This window comes from Corvus moneduloides, chromosome 12 (assembly GCF_009650955.1).
Source record: "Corvus moneduloides isolate bCorMon1 chromosome 12, bCorMon1.pri, whole genome shotgun sequence".
Classification (NCBI taxonomy): Eukaryota; Metazoa; Chordata; class Aves; order Passeriformes; family Corvidae; genus Corvus; species Corvus moneduloides.
The window spans coordinates 19,797,926-19,816,373 of record NC_045487.1 but is presented as its reverse complement, the minus strand read 5'-3'; the positions used below and the strand labels follow the sequence as shown (position 1 = coordinate 19,816,373).

Genomic DNA, 18,448 nt, shown 5'->3' with positions numbered 1-18,448 from the left:
AGCAGTGAGGGATATTTGAAGAGGTGAGTGTATGTTAAGGAATATATTCTGAGAGTTTAGTTGTGCTGCTTTTAAAATGTGCAGCAATCTTTGCGTTAAATTTAGCTGAGGAACCAAGCCCTATTACTGCAAAAGAATTATTTTTCTAGAAACCAAAGTAACTTAAATGTCTGTTTTAAACCATTTCCATTGTGAAGGGTACCTTTAACCTGGAAAGATGTAGCATCCAATCTCAATAGCATGTTTTAAGACCTTTATTGTATAGTGTATGTGCAAACTAAGTACAATGTATAATACGTATATAATTACGCATCATTATAATGATTAATGTTTAATTAATGATAATACAACAAATAACAAATACAACAATTACTTGAAAAAGTAATAGTTACCAGAACTGACATAATTCAATTAACATCAGAGTGAATTCCCCATTGTTTTCAGCAGAACCCCATTTCCCTGGCTGATGGAGCCACCTTATGAAGACAAGACCAGGACAGCTGGATCACAGACCTGCAAACCAGGCTTGGGCAAGGTGAACTTGGCAAGTGCTTTTACTGTGAATATAGGCTAAAAGTACATGTATTTTAACAACTTTGCTACCCTTCTACATGAAAAAAATGTCTGCTTGCTTTCTTTTTAGATGAGCCTTTTCCTGCTGCTCTGTCTCATTCATGTGTCACCACTAATGCACTTAGGACTGAATAAGCTCCCTGGCTGTTGCATCAGGAGCAGAATTTTTGCTTGCACTTCCTGAATTTATCTTCCTTTTCATATTGAAGTCAGCTATAGTAACTTTTAATATTAAATGGGCCAGGCTGACAACTAGTAAATTGAAACTGCAAACCAAATGTGATATAAAAATTCGAGGAGGCACCATTGCTTTTCTTCCAAACACTTGAAATAAGAGTAAAAAATCTTATCTCAGTTTCACTGCTTGCAAAGGGGAACAAACACTGGACTGCAAGAGATGAAGTTTTTGTGTCATGTCTAAAAATACCTCGGAAGGAGTTTACCTGTCAGCGCGGATTCCGCAGCACCGCTCCCTGCCCGCAGCTGGTTGCCAGGAGGAGGCAGGAGCAGAGCAGCTGTGCTCGGAGCTGCTGCGGGCAGCCCTGGCCGCCGGCCGAGAGCCGGCACAAGCCCTCTGCAAGGGGCATTGCCACCGGGCTGCTGCTGCTCGTGCTGGGCACGCAGGCACTGCCCGGGCCCGCCGTGCGCTCAGCCGGGTGATGGCACTGGCCTGACACCTTGTGCTCTGGGTTGTCTTCTTTGCCAGAGGTTTTTTGGGAGGGGGAAAGCGTCCTGCATGGGCGCTCTGGAGCAGCCTGGCGCTCCACAGTGTCACCTGCGGCTCGGCAGCAGCTCCTGCACCGAGCCTGCCTCGGCTGCTCCCACACTTGATGCCACAGCAGCGTTTTCAGCCGGGTTCCCCCGGTAATGGCTGTGCCACAGCTGCTAATTGCCCGTGAAATTTTAGCCTCCAGTCACACTCACATATCTGAAGGGATTTTGCACTACTCAAATAAGCGTTCTTGACCGAAGCTCTGCCTTCTGTAGCAGTGTTACTGAAAATTCATGGTTGTGTGCTTATTATTCAAAAAAATACCCTTGCTTTCTGATATAATGGTAAATTACAAATTAATTTCCTACGCAATGGTTCAAATCTATTGTGTAAAGAGGAATTGTACCCAAAATGAATGTATTCCTATGCTACCAAAACAGATTTATATCTAGTAGCCACTAATTGTTCCATCTAACAAAAAGTAGCAGTCTTTGTTAGGAAAAAAAAGACATTTTAGAAACTCTATTACTTGGTAGCTTTAGCAAAACAATAGTTAACTGAAGAGATTTTTTTCTGTGCTAATAGAAGCGATTTATTGTCACAATTTGTAAGTTCAGGAAATGCATCCCCTAAAATAACTCTTCCAACAACTGTAGACCTTTCTTAGGTGTAGGATTCTACTGCTGGATTTGCCTTCCATGATCATACAAACAGCGGTACCCGTGCTCCTCTCCAAGGAAATACATGGTTTAACTACATGTGCATCTTAGCAGAGACAAGAGACCTAAATGTGACGAAAAGGAAATTGCTCTTATCTTACAGAGCTTGATTAAAGCTTTAGGCATAGAGCTTTCTAAATGACAAATGCTCAATGAAATAATATTATGTCTTTATACTCCAGAGCAGTATTAATCTGAGGTTCTAGGACTTAAGGAAATGTTAATTAACTCATTACCATTCGTGTAAAGTGTTACCATTACACTCGTTTTGTGGCCTGATAACCAAAGCATGGAATTAGTATGTTTTTCGGAAAGAATGAGATTGGGGTTCTCTTCCATGTGTGTTCCCTATCAGATATTTACAGAGATGTTAACTGCTCATGCAGTAGTGAACTCCATGGATCTTCAGTCAAGTTAGCCCAAAAGGAGAGCAACAATTTTGGGAGAGACTTCAGCAGTACCCAAAGCAGGATGTTTCTGCAGCCTGAAGCTTTGTGTTGGGTATTTGGGAGCCCAAATCTGAGAGCTAAGAAGCCAGGCGGTGTTCTTAAGGGTTTGAAGAAGTTGCATGTTCCAGGAAAGAACAGAGACACTGCTGGCTGTTCTGCAGAAATGTTTGCATCACTTTAAGTACATTTATTTTTTCAGGTAGCTGCCTGCTCTAATCATTTAGGGTAAATAATGTGCGAATTAGGAAGCCACTGTTTGGTCCATTGAAATGCATCGCTGAAATCTATTTGTGGTTTCAGTATAATGAAATTATATGATCACAGCAAAACACAACTCACTGCAGAAACGTTGTGCAGTGTGGGTATAGAACTTGTTCACCTAACGCATGCACAGCCTCGTGCCTTGTTTCCAACAGAAGCCACCAGCAGATGATTTGGGGGAAGGTGTAGAAGACCCATAGGTAAGGAATAATGCTGTATGCATTAGATCTCAATCTTGAATCTGTCTGTATGGTAAAAACATGAAGCATGACATTTTCATATACTTCCCACAAGTTTTTAGTCAAAGAAATCCCTGCTTTCCAGTCCCACTGGTAACAATTTAGCCACTGAAACTCTTTTTGAATCTTGTGAAACTGTTTGTCTCAATGATTTCCCTTAACAATTAAGTTTTGTAATATAATTACATGTTTATATTATTATTGTTATTTTTGCATTTCACAACAAATTTTCCCTTGTTTTCCTGTTACAAGACAGCAAGAACTGAGGTTCAAAATCTACCTTTTCTGCAATGTCCTGCAGTTTTTATGTTTGTTTTTTTTTTATCAAGGCCTTTCATGCCTGATTCATTTTTAGGGTAAAAACCAAACATCTTTCAGTTTGTCTTTTCCCTTGCCCAGGTCATTCTTCTCATCCTTTTACTAATTTCACCTAACCCTGAGGTATCATTTATTGAGATCTTTGCAGCTCGTATCGTTACACTTTCTTTCAGATGAAAATACTGATTTCTCTAATATTCCTCAACTTCTTAATTATCTTCTTTTTTATGCATCCCAACATTTCGTTTACTTGATTTAACCACAGCTAAACATGACCTCAGTCTGCTCTCTAAGTTGTGACCCTTTCTAAGAATGAATAATACAAGTAACTCATCTTCCCTTCTATAGCTCAACACTTGGTACTTATCAAATTTGAGTTTTGTGTGCCGTCAGCCTGCCCAGGTGATGTTACCTAATTGGGTCTTTTGCAATTCTTTCTAGGCCTCTCTAACCCTCATGTCAATAACCTGTCATCTACAGATTTTGCTGCTCCCTTGTCAAATCTTTCCTTTTTTCCAAATCAGTGATAAATATATTAAATCACAAAGAGCTATTATTTTATTTAGTACAATTGCTAGTATAATTCCAATATAAAAAAGCTCTAGTTTGACACTTTTATGTCTTTCTGAAAATTAGCCCATTTCCTACTTGTGTTTCAAACTTTAGTAGCCATTACCTTTTTTAGAATGGCAAGTAATTAAAAATATGGTGGTTTAATGCTTACTTCTACTTTGGCTCCCTTTTCCACAGATGAAAAGCTATCTGTAATAAAGAGAAACTGATAGAAAATACCTCTATTACACATAATTGGATTTTTTCCCATAATAGTACAATTCATGTTCTTAGCCTGCTGTGTTACAGGGGGTTTGGCCCACATAATTATTTCTTAAAGGAGAAAGATTTTTGAGCAGTCTTGGGAATCTGGAGAGGTCCCAGCTGACTAGAAGCTAGTGAAGGTTGTCCCAATGTTCAAGAAGGGCAAGAAGGACCCTGGACTGATGTAGGATTGTCTTCAGTGCCTGGTAAAATCATGGAAAAGATTATTCCAGGAAGTGTTGAGGTTCCATGGGGACCACGCAGTCACTGGTCACAGCCAGCACGGCTTCAGGAGGGGAAAGTCCTGCTTGTCCAACCTGATCTGCTGCAGCAGGGTAACCCACCTGGCTGATCAAGGGAAGCCAGCTGGTGGAATCTTTTTGGACTTCAGCAAAGCTTTCGATACCATCTCTCCCAGGATCCTTCTGGACAAAATGCCCAGTGTTCAGCTGGATAAACACACCATGGGATGGGTGAGCAGCTGGCTCACGGGTTGGGCACAAAGGGTGACACTGACTGGGGTGACATCAGACTGGGGGCCTGGGGGGTTCTGCAGGGCTCCATCCTCGGCCCTGTGCTCTTCAACATCTTCATTACAACCTGGACCCAGGGCTCAAAGAACACTAAGGAAGTTTGCTGGTCACACTAAATTGGGATGAGCTGTTGACTCCCTTGAGGGCAGAAAAGCCCTACAGAGAGACCCAGACAAATGAGAGAGATGGAGAATCCCCAACCATGGGAAGTTTAACACAGGCAAGTGCTGGATTCTGCAGCTGGGAGGGGGCACCCCTGGCTGCGTGGATGGACTGGGAATGAGAGGCTGGAGAGCAGCTGTGGGAAGGGACCTGGGGGTCCTGGTCGATGGCCAGCTGGATCTGAGTCAGCAGTGCCCTGGCAGCCAGGAGGGACATCCCTGTCCTGGGGGCATCGGGCCCAGCACTGCCAGCCAGGCCAGGAAGGGGATTGTCCTGCTCCACTCTGGGCTGGGGTGGCCTCACCTCGAGTGCTGGGGGCAGTTTTGGGCACCACAGGATAAAAAAGACATGATGCTATTCGAGAGTGCAGAGGAGGCCATGAGGATGGGGAAGGGTCTGGAGGGGAAGCCCTCAATGAAGAGCAGCTGAGGGCACTTGGTGTGTTCAGCCTGGAGAGAGGAGACTGAGGTCAGACCTCACTGCGGTCTTCAACATCGTCACAAGGGGCAGCTCTGATCTCTTCACTCTCCTGACCGGGGACAGGACCCCAGGGAACGGCTGGAGCTGGGCCAGGGCAGGTTTAGGTTGGAGATCAGGAAAAAGTTCTTCCCCCAGAGGGTGCTGGGCACTGCCCAGGCTCCCCAGGGAATGGTCCTGGTCCCGCGGCTGCCTGAGCTCAAGAAGAGTTTGCAACGCTCTCAGGGATGCAGAGGGTGGGATTGTTGGGGCGTCTGTGCAGGGCCAGGAGCTGGACTGGATGGTTTTGACGAGTGCCTCCCAACTCAGCCTATTCTGTGATTCTATGGTTCTGTGATAAGATGCCTGTCATGGTTTAACCCCAGCAGTCCCCAAGCCCTTGCAGGGCTCGCTCTCCTCCCAGCAATGGGATCGGGCAGAGAACGGGGAGGGGAAAAGTGAGAGAACCCCTGGGCTGAAATAAAGACAGTTTAATAGGGAAAGCAAAAGCTGTGCTCACAAGCAAAGCAAAACAAGGAATCAATTCCCTGCTTCCCATGGGCAGGCAGGCGTTCAGCACCTGCAGGAGAGCAGGGCCACGTCCCCTGGAACGGTGACTGTGGAAGACAAACACCATCACTCCAAACCTCCCCCTTCCGCCTTCTTCTCCCCCTTCATATACTGATGTCATAAAGTCTGGAATATCCCTCTGGTCAGCTGGGGCCACCTGTCCTGGCTGTGTCTCCTCCCAACATCCCAGGCACCCCCAACTTCCTCACCAGTGTGGTAGTATAAAAAGTAGAAAAGGTCTTGGCTCAGCAATAACAAAACCAAAATCATTTCTATATTATCAACTCTGTGTTCAGCACGAATTCAAAACATAGCCCTGTACTGTGAAAAAAATTAACTCTACCCCAGCTGAAACCAGCACAAAGTCTTACTAAAAAAATATAGTTTCACACTTCAAAAACTTAGTTTTATATATATTTATAAAATAATTTGGTGCTTTGGACAAATCTCGAGTATTTTAAGGGTGATATCTTTCAAAAAAATTTATTTTTAAGAGAACCCCCAGTGAAACTACCGACTTTCCCGTTACCTTTCATGGGTAAAGAGATGGACCGCCCTGATGGCACCCAAAAGCACCATCGCGTGTACAAACAGCTAAAGCGGGGAAGTTCAGAATTCCTTTTCAGGCATCTCCCGGGCAGGGAAGGACCGGGCGGGCCTCGCATGCGGGTGGCGAATTCTCGGGGCGGTACCGCCATCTCTCGGTCCCGCTCAGCGCAGCAGCCCCGCATTCCGCACTTCCGCAGCCCGCGCTCCGCACTCTGCATCCCGCACTCTGCATCCCGCACTCTGCATCCCGCATTCTGCACCCCGCATTCTGCACCCCGCATCTCGCAGCCCGCACTCTGCATCCCGCAGCCCGCACTCTGCATCCCGCATTCTGCACCCCGCATCTCGCATCCCGCACTCTGCATCCCGCAGCCCGCACTCTGCATCCCGCATTCTGCGCCCCGCATCTCGCATCCCGCACTCTGCATCCCGCAGCCCGCACTCTGCATCCCGCATTCTGCACCCCGCATCTCGCATCCCGCACTCTGCATCCCGCAGCCCGCGCTCCCGCAGCCCGCACTCTGCATCCCGCAGCCCGCACTCTGCATCCCGCAGCCCGCACTCTGCATCCCGCACTCCGCACCCCTCACTCGACACTGCACCTCCACGCTCCCGCATCCCGCGGCCGACATGCCTGCACTCTCCACCCCGCAGCCCCGCATGCCGCGCTCTCACACTCCACACCCCTCGCTCCGCGATCCCGCACTCGGCGCTCCCGAGCTCCCCCGCCTCGCTGTGAGCGATTCCCGTTGGCGGCTCCCGGAAGGCGGCGTTTCCCGGCAGGAATTGTCCTGCACTGCCGGGCACAGCTGGGCGGGACAGCGGGCCGGGGCTCCAGCTCTGCTCGCGCTGTTCACACCCTCCTCCACACCTGGGGCTGCTTCCCGGGGCAAAGTCTGTGGACACCCGGCAGGTCTGAAACAGGAATATTTAAGAATCCCCCACCCCTCTGAGGAGGAAAGGAGAGAGTGTAATCTGCAGAACTTCTCTGCATGAGTTTTACAACCTGCAAAACCTGTGATAGATAAAAAGCGTATTGAAAACACAGTTCTACTTTCCAGCCAAGACGTGTTTACCTATCACGAATCTAATCGACAGCTGTACTTTTAAGCACAAAAGATATGGTGCAAGACCTGGGATTGGGCGTGTGGAGTCCCAGCTCCAGGGACTCCTCAGGAACCTGTCAGAGAACTGTGCAAAGGTTCACTTTGTCAGCACTGCCGAACAGAACTTCTCTGCAGCAAGTGTCAGGAGCACCAAGCATCTGTACAGTGGATTCAAAGTCCTGGAAGTGCTGAACTCTGCACAAGATCCACCAATATCCATGTTTCCTAAACCTGGACTTGCCAAATTTTTCTTTTATCTAATGAATCAAAAGTCCTTATGAGGACAATATGAACCACACAGTTGCTAGAACCAAACAATTATTCCATACAGAAATTAATTCCAATAGACAAGCAATACAACATAGGCAGAATTAGCAATGGGAGCCTTAACCAAAGTAAGGACCACCTGTGATTGCTGTCCTGATCATCAAGAAAGACTTAAAAAGTATTCTGAAAAGACAAGCCCAGGAACAAAAACGACTGAGTAGAAACAACGTGGATATAAGGGAGATATTGATCTTACAGTACATGACATTTTCCACACACAAATCACCTCGTGGCCCAAAGGAAACAGGTAACTGCTGCTCTCTGTCCTGTATTACTTTTCCCCTTGCAAGTTTCCTCCACTGTTGCATCTGCCAGGTACCCTTTTCTTTTCCTCCTCATGTTGTCTAACTGATTCACCCAGCGAAGTTAAATTCAGAGCAATTTCTTCCTGTCTATGCTTAGCGTAAAGTTTGCTCTCTCTGTGCCAGATCTGTAGAGGAGTTTGTATCTGACCATCACAGTCTGAAAAACAAAGACTACCTCTCCTTGCAAGACATCCCACCCTTGAAAATGTAGGACACTTACTTTATTAGAAATACTTCAAAATGTAGGTGTAGAGCAGCAGCTCAAGTATTTCTGAGTCAGGGCAGTGGCACTGCCCCTGACCTCAGGTTGCTCTGTGCTTTTGCCCCACAGCTGCTCCAATCCCTCCAAAGTGCTCTGAGTGAGCCCTAGTCCATCCAATTCCCCACAGCGAGCTGCACCCAGCTTTGTCTCACAGCTAAAAGCAAAAGCTGATGGCTGTGAAGCACTCTGCAAATCTGGCTCCTTTTTTGTCTCTGAAACTAGGGACTGGATTTGAAAGTTTGATCCCTTTTTTTATCGTCAGTCCTCAGGAAAATCCATTCTACTACTTTCTGTGTGGCCATGCAAGTATTTTGTTCCTTTAGTGGAAGAAGAAAGCAGGATTCAAGACTGTAGCTTTGTTTGCTTTTGTATAATAAGTTAGTACAATGGATTTAAATGGAAGTGGAATTACATATGAAAATTTTTTATCAGGACAGAAAATTTCAATTAGGGGAAATTAGCCACTTGGTTCTTTCTGATAAATTAATCATCGAGATTATCTATTAAACGTGCCACTTAACCTTTCTGGCATAATTGCCTGAGGCAGTAGTATTTAGGCTCTCCACATTAATTTGGAAATATTAATTTCCAGGCAGCTGTCTTCCAAAATGGAATTTTCACTTGTCTTTTTTATAAGTAGGTCATTGTGCAGCTGTTGTGAAATGGTAAATCCACCATTGTGCCCTATCAACTACAAAACTGATGTCCATCAATTACAGAATATCCTTTACTGAAATGCCCTTTCTCAGCCCCAAAGGATGTCATCCCTCGCTGTGGTAGCCTTTGGCTTTTTCTGGAATGGGCATGTGTTTCGGTGGGTTATCCTGCAGGAGCTGAAGCACCACTGTGCTCACACTACCTGCCTTTCGTGAGATAAGGGCTTGTCTTGACTTGATCTCTTCCATCTACATTAGAGCTTCCTTAAAATGAATCCTGAGGGAAATCGGTATTACAGCTCTCAGCTGTCAAAGGAACAGCTGGTTTAACTGCTGAACACCCAGACAAACCTTCCTTGTACCTCCACAATGAAATGAACTGGTCCTTTCACAGGGGACAAGGCCTTGCTGTCCCTGTAGTGCTCAGCTGTTGCACAGCTTACGGAGAGACAAGCAGCTCCCGGAACTGCTACAGACTTTGCCCTGTGGTCTTTCAGAATTAGAATCAGGACCTTGGCCTGGTTATCTTTCTCATATGTCATAAAATTTACATAGTCTGCTGCAGGAATAGTTTGAACTCTAGAACTCGCTGCATTCTAGAGGAAGAAGAAAGGAAGTAAGAAAGTGCTGGTCCCAAAGGAGGCAGTCTAAGGGAAGAAAATATGAATGGCGGACAATTTATATAATTTAAGGTTAATGAAATGAGAAAGAATATCTCAGAATCTTAGAATAAAATGTTACAAAAGAAAGACAATGGAATTTATGTTATGTGAGCAGCAGGAACATTAGTTATGGGCAACCAAATTAGTGTCCTAGAAAGCAGAATTGGTAGCAAGGCAGTGATGTCATAGTCAATTTGTCCCTGCTGTGAACTAGAGTCAATAGATTATCAATTACCTTATTGATTACCTGAGCCTATAAATTCTTGTACAGATACAATTAAGCATAAGAATGCTTGTACACTTGGGATGTGAAGTCAACAAAACCCTGCTTACTTTGGGATTGGGTCAGATAAACTTGAAGATCTTCGAGGTTTAAGATCTGGAGGATTTTTAGATAATTCAAATAGTGCAAGGACTATGATAAAATAAGACAGGGAAGGGGAAACCAAATTGAGACCTGTGTCTCAGTCAAAATCGAATGAATTGAAATTCAGACATGGACTGAGTTACAGTTGAGCAGCTGTGCTGCACAAGGCCATGGGATTCATATTTTGTGTGAAAAGAACTATTTCAATAATAACAATTCTTGTGATTAGAGCAGCAAGAAGCTAATGTGGTTCTGTAGTTTGGAAAGAAAGTGGAAAAGTGAAGTGGCCAGAAAAGAGAAGTATAGTGTATAGTAATGAATGAGGATTTAAGAATTGTCAAAGGACCTTTTAGCAGGTCTTGTAACCTGACTGTGAAATCCCGAACATGAAGAGAGTTAACAGCTCAGACACCACCCAAGTTTTACAGTGAAAGGCAGGATGGGATTTGCCAGTTTTGAAATAATACAGGTGGAAAAGTCGGTGCAAAATCGAGACATTATTACCATTTAAGAAAACAACAGGAGAGCTGGGAGGACCTGCAGGAGAAGTGACTGTTAGTGTGTAAACATGGCAGGCCTTTGGCTGATCAGCCAAAGAACGTGCTCTGAGAACAATGCCTACTGCTAATAACAGCAGAGAAGCTTGGGAAAATGTGTCTGTGAGGTCCCTGGATTTGGTAGGGATGTGGCAAGACCACTTTAACAAATTCTGCTTTCCCTGATTTGAGAAAAATCTGACAGGTGAGTCAGGAGTGTTTCATGTTTGACTATCAAATGCTATCAGTAAGATTAACATTTTAGAAAAGGGTATTTACTCTCTCCCTGTGACTAATAGGAGATATTTATTAAGCCAAAGAACTTTACATCACAGGTTGCAACTGGGTTACAGTTCCTGACTGAAAACAGGAGTCTGCGGTTATTCAGGGTTTTATCCTAAAGGTCTTGGACAAGAAGAAATATATGTCAAGGTGACATGGCAATGTGCATGATACGTCTTCCTAAAGACTTACTGGGCACTTGTGTTCTTCTCTATGGAATCAACTCCAAAGTTCAATTTTTGCCATTTTATTTTCCTGCCTTACATGAAGGCATGCAGGAGACCACATGCAGTGAGGAATGGCCAGGTAGATTTGGGTGGCATGAGAGAAGCAGCTTTGTCTTGGGGAAATTACCCAAACCCATGACTGGAAGCTTGAGAGTGGCCTCCAAAAATGTAAAAAAACCTGAAAATATGTCAAGTGATTAAGATTTATTTTGTTGAAGAAAAATGTTTTGGTCTATTAAAGACTTATTTTAGTCTGAAAAGCAAACCTTAGAAACAAGCAAGAGTGAGGTGTGGAAGGACTTTTGTTAAGGATCAATTTTGAAAATTTGTTTTGCAGCAAGGACAAGATGCTGATTCTGCAGCTTAAAACTTGGGCTGTAGTTTTAGTGCTCTGAGTCAAGTTCATGCTCTGTGACTCTAATTTGGGCCCAGATCCATAAAGGGGCTTAGGTACTTAAAATATGACTTCACTGGGATTTGCTCCCCTAAGCTGAAGAGTGCAATCTCTGGAATTTGACAAACTCCTTTACACACCCATGTTTAAACAACGCCCTGCTTTACGCCCCAAGAACAGCTTTTCCGTCCAAGGATGGCACAGCTGCTGCTCTGCCCCGGCCTGCCCCGAGCTCAGCCGGCTGTGATGGACAGGACAGCGGGCAGGGATGAGGGCAACAGGGATGCGGGCAGGGGTCTGACACACAGGGATCTGGCACACAGGGACACGGGCAGGGGTCTGGCACACAGGGATCTGGCACACAGGGATCTGGCACACAGGGACACGGGCAGGGTCTGGAACCCGGGGACACCGCTGGGATCTGGCACCTAGGGCGGCACTCGCTGCCCGGGCGGTCCGCGGCTGTCGGGGTGCGGATGTCACGCAGCCCTGTCCCAGGCTGGTGCTGAGGCAGCCTCCGAGCGCTGCCGCAGAGCCGGCCGGGGGCCGGCCCGGGGTAAAACTACCCTGACAAGGGACGGTATTTTCACCGTGCACCCGCACGAGCAGCGGCCCCGACACAGCCGCGGGCGGATACTGGACCCCGAGGTGCGCTGCGCCGTGACGGGGACACCGCGATTCCCTCACAGGGGAGGTACAACCGGGAGCGCTGCGCGTTCCCCGGGGCCCGCGGCCCCCGCTCCGGCCTCAGCCTCGGCCTCGGCTCCGGCTCCAGTCGCCGCCGCCGCCCCCGCGCAGGGACCCGCAGGCCGCTCCTCCCCCCGTCTGGCGCGGCACGGAGGGAATCCCGCGGCGGAGGGAGGGGAGGGGAGGGGGCCGGGCCGGGCCAGGCCAGGGCGGGGCGGCCGCAGGAGGCCGCGTCGCCGCTATAAAAGCGGAAGCGGCAGCACCACCTCCGTTCCCCTTGCCCGGTTCATTCCGCTTTCCCTTGCTCATCCCGCGGACATGGCGCTGTCCGGCGACCCCCATTTCAAGAAGCTGGTGGAATGGCACAAGGCCAACTCCTCCAAGCTCGTCCTGCGGCAGCTCTTTGAGGCCGACAAGGATCGCTTCCAGAAGTTCAGGTGAGGCCGGGCGGCCCCGCGGCTGAGTGGGGCAGCGGCCCGCGGGCCCTGGGGCTGCCGCGCCCGGGCGGTGCCGCGTGCGAGGTCCCGGGCGAGTGCTGCCGCAGCGCCGGGGCCGCGCTGGGCGGGGGGGCGCGGTGCCGGCCGGGCCCGGGCGGGCAGAGCTTACGTGGCCCCCGCTCCGCTCGCTCCCCCCGCGCAGCCCCGGGCGGGAGCGGGGCCCGGCGGGGAGCGGATGGCGCACGACCCGCGGTGCTGTGCCCGCCACGGCGGGGCCGCGCCGGGTGCTGCGAGGCCGATGGCGGCCCGGGCACATGCGCCGGTAGCGCCGCCGGGGGGCCGGGCCGGGGGCGGGGGGAGCTCCTCGCAGCCCCTGAGGGGCGGCCGCGCCGCCTGCCCTTGACTCATCCTTGCAGCAGGGTACGTGCTGGGCAGCACAGCGCCCGCTGCTCTTGCACAGCCGCACTGTGGGGCCGGCACTCGCAGCCTCTCGCACCCCGTGCTTAGTCATGATAAGCTCTTCGATAGAATCGCGAGGGGCCGTGCATCCCTGTGAGCCCCCTCCGCCCGTACGACCCTGCCCGGAGACGGGCAGCGGGGGCTGTTGAGGAGGTTTAGCCCTCCCTCGCCTCACGCGATCGCTGCTACAGAAAATGCCTTGCAGCGCGTTTTGGTAGAGGAGGAAGTAACAAGTGGAAGCATGGTGATAACGTTCAGCGCCTTCATCTTGTGAAGTGGGACTCGTATTTTCTGCACGCTGGAGACCGTGCTGAGAAGGCATGTGTGTGGTTACGTTGTTGTACTACAGCAGCAGTCGGAAAAGTCTAATATTATGAGACGCATCCCAGATTTGAGTTTTAAAGTGAGTCTGGGTAATAGAGGCAAACTCACCTCTAGAGTGAGTGATAAGACTTCTAGAGTGTTGTGGTAAGACTTGGTGTGTGCATCAAGCTTTTCATTACTGTCCTGCATAAAGGGATTCTTTTCCCCTTTTGAGCTCATTAGAAAATTCTTACATTGTAACTAAAGATTGTATATGAAGTCCTGCATATCAGTATATGAGAGATAAAATACCACTTGCATCGATGGAAAAAGTATGCTAAATTTTTGGAGTACTGACTTCACCTGGCACTTTTAATGTGGCTTTTTATATTGTTAAGAAATTTATCAGTAATATCTTATACAAATCTGCTTGATCCTCACTAGTAGGCCTAGTTCTCGAGGCAAGTTTTTCCTTATCTCCAGTATTTTTTTTTGGTGAAGTGGTCTGTACTGAGGTTATTTATTTCAAATAGCTGCCCTAATTCATGTCCTTTTGTGCTGCCCATAAGTAAACAGTTGAAGTGTCTTAAGTTTACTTCATCTATCTTAATTCTTTTTTTTTAATTATTTCAGTCCTGTTTCCTGATAAGTCGTTTCGTTCTAGTCTAGGAGAACTTCCTCATAGCAAAGTACAATTGCAGAGCTGACAGCTTCACTGGTACTCTTACCAGTGCTGGCCACTCTGAGCCAGATCAGGAGGAGGATGGTAGTCAATACCTGTTGAAAACCAAAGTAGTCTGGAGGTTTGGCCACCTGGTCCTGTGTAGTTTGCAACTTCCCTCATGTGAAATTAGACTTTATGAATATTTTTTATTTCTGCTAGATATTGTTGTAAAATCATTGACTCCCTTCCTTTTAGAAGGAAAAGAGAAGCGGTACCCAGGTGAAAGTGCTTCCTGATACTGGTTCAGGAGGAATTTCAGACTGGTGTGAATAGTTTTTAATCTATTTTATATCTGAGCACAGATATCTTATTTAATATTGTGAGAAGCTTATACTCACTGATTGCATCCTATAGAATAGATATACAGAAGATCCTTTCTTCCTTTTGTCCTTTTTTTTCCTAGTTCAGAATTTGTATATCCTGTTTTCCTGATAAGAAGTGTAGTCACACCTGTAAGAGATCTTTGCCTTCTTTGCCACCCAAGGTGGTAAGGTCTGGTAGGAGCAGGAGTTCTTATCAACAGGGGTTGTTCACTAGAAACTGCTGGTTTTGAAAGGGTTAGAACAGATATGATGCAGCCATCATAAAATTCAGCAGGTAAGACATATCTGGGTGCTGACAAAGGTACCCCTGATGCAGACAGAAAGCACTAGAATGATGCTCCTGCTGCTTGGCTTGTCCATTATCAAGGATAAGAAAGAGCCTCCAGTGCAAATGGAAAATGTGATGGGAGATGAAATCGTTGAGATGCTGCAGGTTAAGGGCTGCATCACTTAGAAGTGGCTGTGGCTTACGTGACAAGGCTCTTGTCCCCCCTGAGCAGCACTGCCATGAGCTGCTGCATTGCAGAGTGGGTAGTTGGGCAGAGCACAGCTCAGCTGCAGGGTTTGGGGCTTCTGTCTAAACAAAGGGTGGAGGGATCCCTTGCTGTAAGGGCTTAACACAAGATTACATTGTACCCTGTCCGCTTCACCTTGTGCGTGGGAAGTTAAATCTGGTAGCCGTTACTTGATTTGGTTTTGCCTCAAATGTCTTGGGTGGCACACTTCTGCAGTTTCTTCAAATGAGCAGTGATTTGAATCAAGCCATAATTTCATGAGATACTGTCTTATAGGTCTAGTGAGATTGATTTTCATTCATATATGTAAAAGAATGTATTGTAGATGTAAAACATGTCAAGTAAGCACAAAATCCTTTTCATTGTGGAGTAGAGCACTGGGAGAGGCTATCATCCGCAGTTCAGTACAGGGGAAGCATTCCTAAACTTACAAACTGAAGAAGTGTTAGTATACCAATGATGTTGATGTATCATTAGTGACATGTGTTCAAGTCTGAGATGTCTGTAGATAAATGGCATGGAATTTCAGACTTGTTCTTATTTTTCTTCTGTATCAGTGAATAGCAAATGTGGTGGGTGAGACAAACCAGTCCTTCCTTTAGCTAGCCATATCCCATGGATCCTAGTGCTGAGTGGTCAGGGGAAATTTCAGGATCACTGCTGGCAGCCTGCTGAAGAGAACGGTGGTTAACAGCATTGATACTGCTTTTTCTTGTTTGTCTGTGTTCTCACTTATTAAAGAAATGTGGTTCTAAGACTGTGCTTGAAGACACCTTCCTTTCCTTATTCACTCATATACTTTAAGACCATAAAAAGGATGTTATTGTTAATGAACAGTTAATGAAGTTAACAGTTAGTGAAACCACTGAAATGTTAAGGCCTTGCTGGTTATTACAGTTATTGCAAGTTCAGCTCCATTCTTCCTTTGAAGAATCGTGCCTGCTCTGTCATGTTATGTATGAATAACAATTACGTGATGGTGTGTCCCTGTGAAGTCTCTGGCATATGTGGCAGCTGAAATGACAGAGCATGTTTCTGTGCTCAGGGATTGAGAAAGAAAAAGAAGGGGAGACAATGAACAAGGCAGAAACACTGAGAATTTTGATGGCTGCAATTTCCTGAGGGGGGGGGCGGGATGGGTGTGGAGCAACAGGGAGAGTAAGATGTGCTTTTATCAAAGGCTGACTTACAGAATTCAACCCTTCAGTCAGAGTAATTGCATAGATTTGGTTGGAAATGATTGCGAAGAAGAAATTGAAGGTAAAAATCCAATGTTGTAAAGGCCTAGAGGAGCTGTAGAACCTATCACATAGATACAAGGATAGTAAATACAAATGGGCTCACTTGGTTTCTACTGGGCTACCATTTCTGTGTTTCCTCTCAGATGTGGACATACAAATGCCTGTATTCTGAAGGGTTAGGCTGTAGCTTGCAGATCATTAATTAAATAATTTGGAGACATCCACTGAATCAATGAGGACTGTGAGACTAAACCATGTACAAATGGGGTTTAATTCTGTATAGTAGTTGACAGAATGCTTCTGGTACATGAAGTTGTACAGATTTTTAAATTAGACTTGTTGAAGACTTGGACCTGTAGGAAGACAGTTTAATTTTCCAGCAGCAGAAGAATGTGACAAGCTCTTTACTGATAATACATAAGGAAAACGTTTATTATTGCTAGAGAATGCTGGTGGCTCAGTGGAAACAGTATTTGACTGTCCAACTATACATCAAACATACTTCACTGTATTTGGGTTTTCACAAGCAGAAAGTGGACACTGTAATTCAGGTTGTTGAAAAACATGGTTTTCAAAAAAACAGCAGTCATTTTATAAAACTTGTTGGGCAAATAATAACTTAATAACTTAGTCTAATTAGGATTCTCGTTATTTTGTAATCTATAGTGGAGTTACTATTGTCTTGCTTAAAAGAGCCACCCTTCAGGAATGTGCAATTAAACAACCTGTTGGTTTTGACAGCTTGACCTTGAATACTGACCATGGGGATATCTTACTGGATTACTCCAAGAACCTTGTTACAGAAGAAGTGATGAAAATGCTGATGGAACTGGTAACTATTTAAAATCTTGCATTAATGAACAAAATAGTTTTTACCTGCAACTCACTATTCTAGCACCATTTATAAACATTAGCTAACAAGTTAAAAGGCATCTGTTTACAAATCTTGGCAGGATTCAAATTCTTGCATTACCATCTAGCCCCAAGTTACAAAGCCATTTTTCAATGCAGATCTGCATAAAAATACTTACATTAAAAAAGGAGAATCTTTTTTTTTTTTTTTTTTACCTAGAATCTAGTGGGTCATTTAATCCATCATAATTTTTGTTTCCCTGTCTTGTGTTAAATGTTCATGCTCCTTAATGTAGCTGGACCTTTGTAGTGCGTGTTGACTTACCACTATTTTAAGAGGAATCTGTATTTACCTTTTTCAGGCAAAGTCAAGGGGTGTGGAAAGTGCCAGAGAGCGCATGTTTAGTGGAGAGAAGATCAACTTCACTGAGGTAAGGCTATTTCTGTCCACGGTTCTTTCCACTTTAATTGTGCCTGTGTATTGTGGATGTTTATGCATCTGTGTAAGCAAAGTCCTGAAAAAACTTACTTTAAATACTCCTTTGAAATGCTGAGTGGTTGTGATGTTTGCTGCACTGTTTCAAGAGAAAATTTTAAAGTTCTTGTTAAAAAACTCCTTCCTTCAGTGTATCTTATTTTAGATGTTTTGGTGGTGTTTTTTTTTTTTTTTTTCTCTTCCCTCTTTTGTAGAGAGGAAGATGAGTTAGACCTTGCAAAGGGCATGGAGCAGAGTATTGCATTCCAGGTATCCCTTAAATGCTTTTGCCTAATGTTAGTGTTCATAAAGCTTAGTAAACTGCCTAAAGGGTGTGAGGGAGGATTGTGTAAGACTTTCTGCTTTGGGCTGTGATGCTACTTGTCTTTGGGTACATTTAAAAGTCAAGACTATAAACAATCTTGGGAAATTAGCCATGCATTTCAGTAAGAGGATGAGTACCTTCCTCTTTTTGTAGATCTGAAGGTTGTAGTTATGGTTAAGTCTTTACTAAAACATACAGAAAGCCAACTGTACTTTTTCTGGTATTAAAAATAGGATGAAAACTAAGTACTCAACAGCATAGTGGGTTTAATTAGTCTGCATTAAAAATTAAGGCTACTTAGTATGTTTGAGTCAAATTCAGAGAAACCAGTATTTCCTTTGACTTTGCTTAAAATCAATCAATAGCCAACAGCTTGTGCAACTTGGCAGTTGGACATTGTATTGTTTGTGAATGATTCATGTTTGTAAAAAGGCACAGACACAAACATACAGTTTCACTGGAGAAATGGTTCCTGTTCCTTCTGTGTTGATGCCTTCAATTTGCAGATGTAGCTAGTGAAAAAAGAAAGTGGGGAAAGAGGGTGAGAAGTCTTAAATCTGTTTGGAGGGTTGTTTTGTCAGACACTGCCTTTCACTAGCCTCACATAACACAAATTATTACAGGGT

The 18,448-nt window shown here is 45.6% G+C and overlaps 1 protein-coding gene and 1 long non-coding RNA gene across 2 annotated transcripts in view; one reads left to right on the top strand and one right to left on the bottom strand.

Moving 5' to 3' along the window:
* Window positions 1-1,490: 1,490 nt before the first annotated feature.
* Window positions 1,491-16,905, bottom strand: LOC116449823. The gene is made up of 3 exons (XR_004242560.1): window positions 16,790-16,905; window positions 10,858-10,860; window positions 1,491-1,501 (listed from the first exon to the last, which is right to left on the bottom strand). It is a non-coding gene; the product is annotated as an uncharacterized LOC116449823 (long non-coding RNA).
* The window catches only part of GPI (glucose-6-phosphate isomerase), a 22,084-nt gene continuing 15,992 nt past the window's right edge, over window positions 12,357-18,448 (top strand). The window contains exons 1-3 of the mRNA XM_032121720.1: window positions 12,357-12,605; window positions 16,912-17,002; window positions 17,385-17,453. Coding sequence (XP_031977611.1) covers window positions 12,487-12,605; window positions 16,912-17,002; window positions 17,385-17,453 — 279 coding nt within the window. The 5' untranslated portion in view covers window positions 12,357-12,486. The remainder of the gene's footprint in view (window positions 12,606-16,911; window positions 17,003-17,384; window positions 17,454-18,448) is intronic.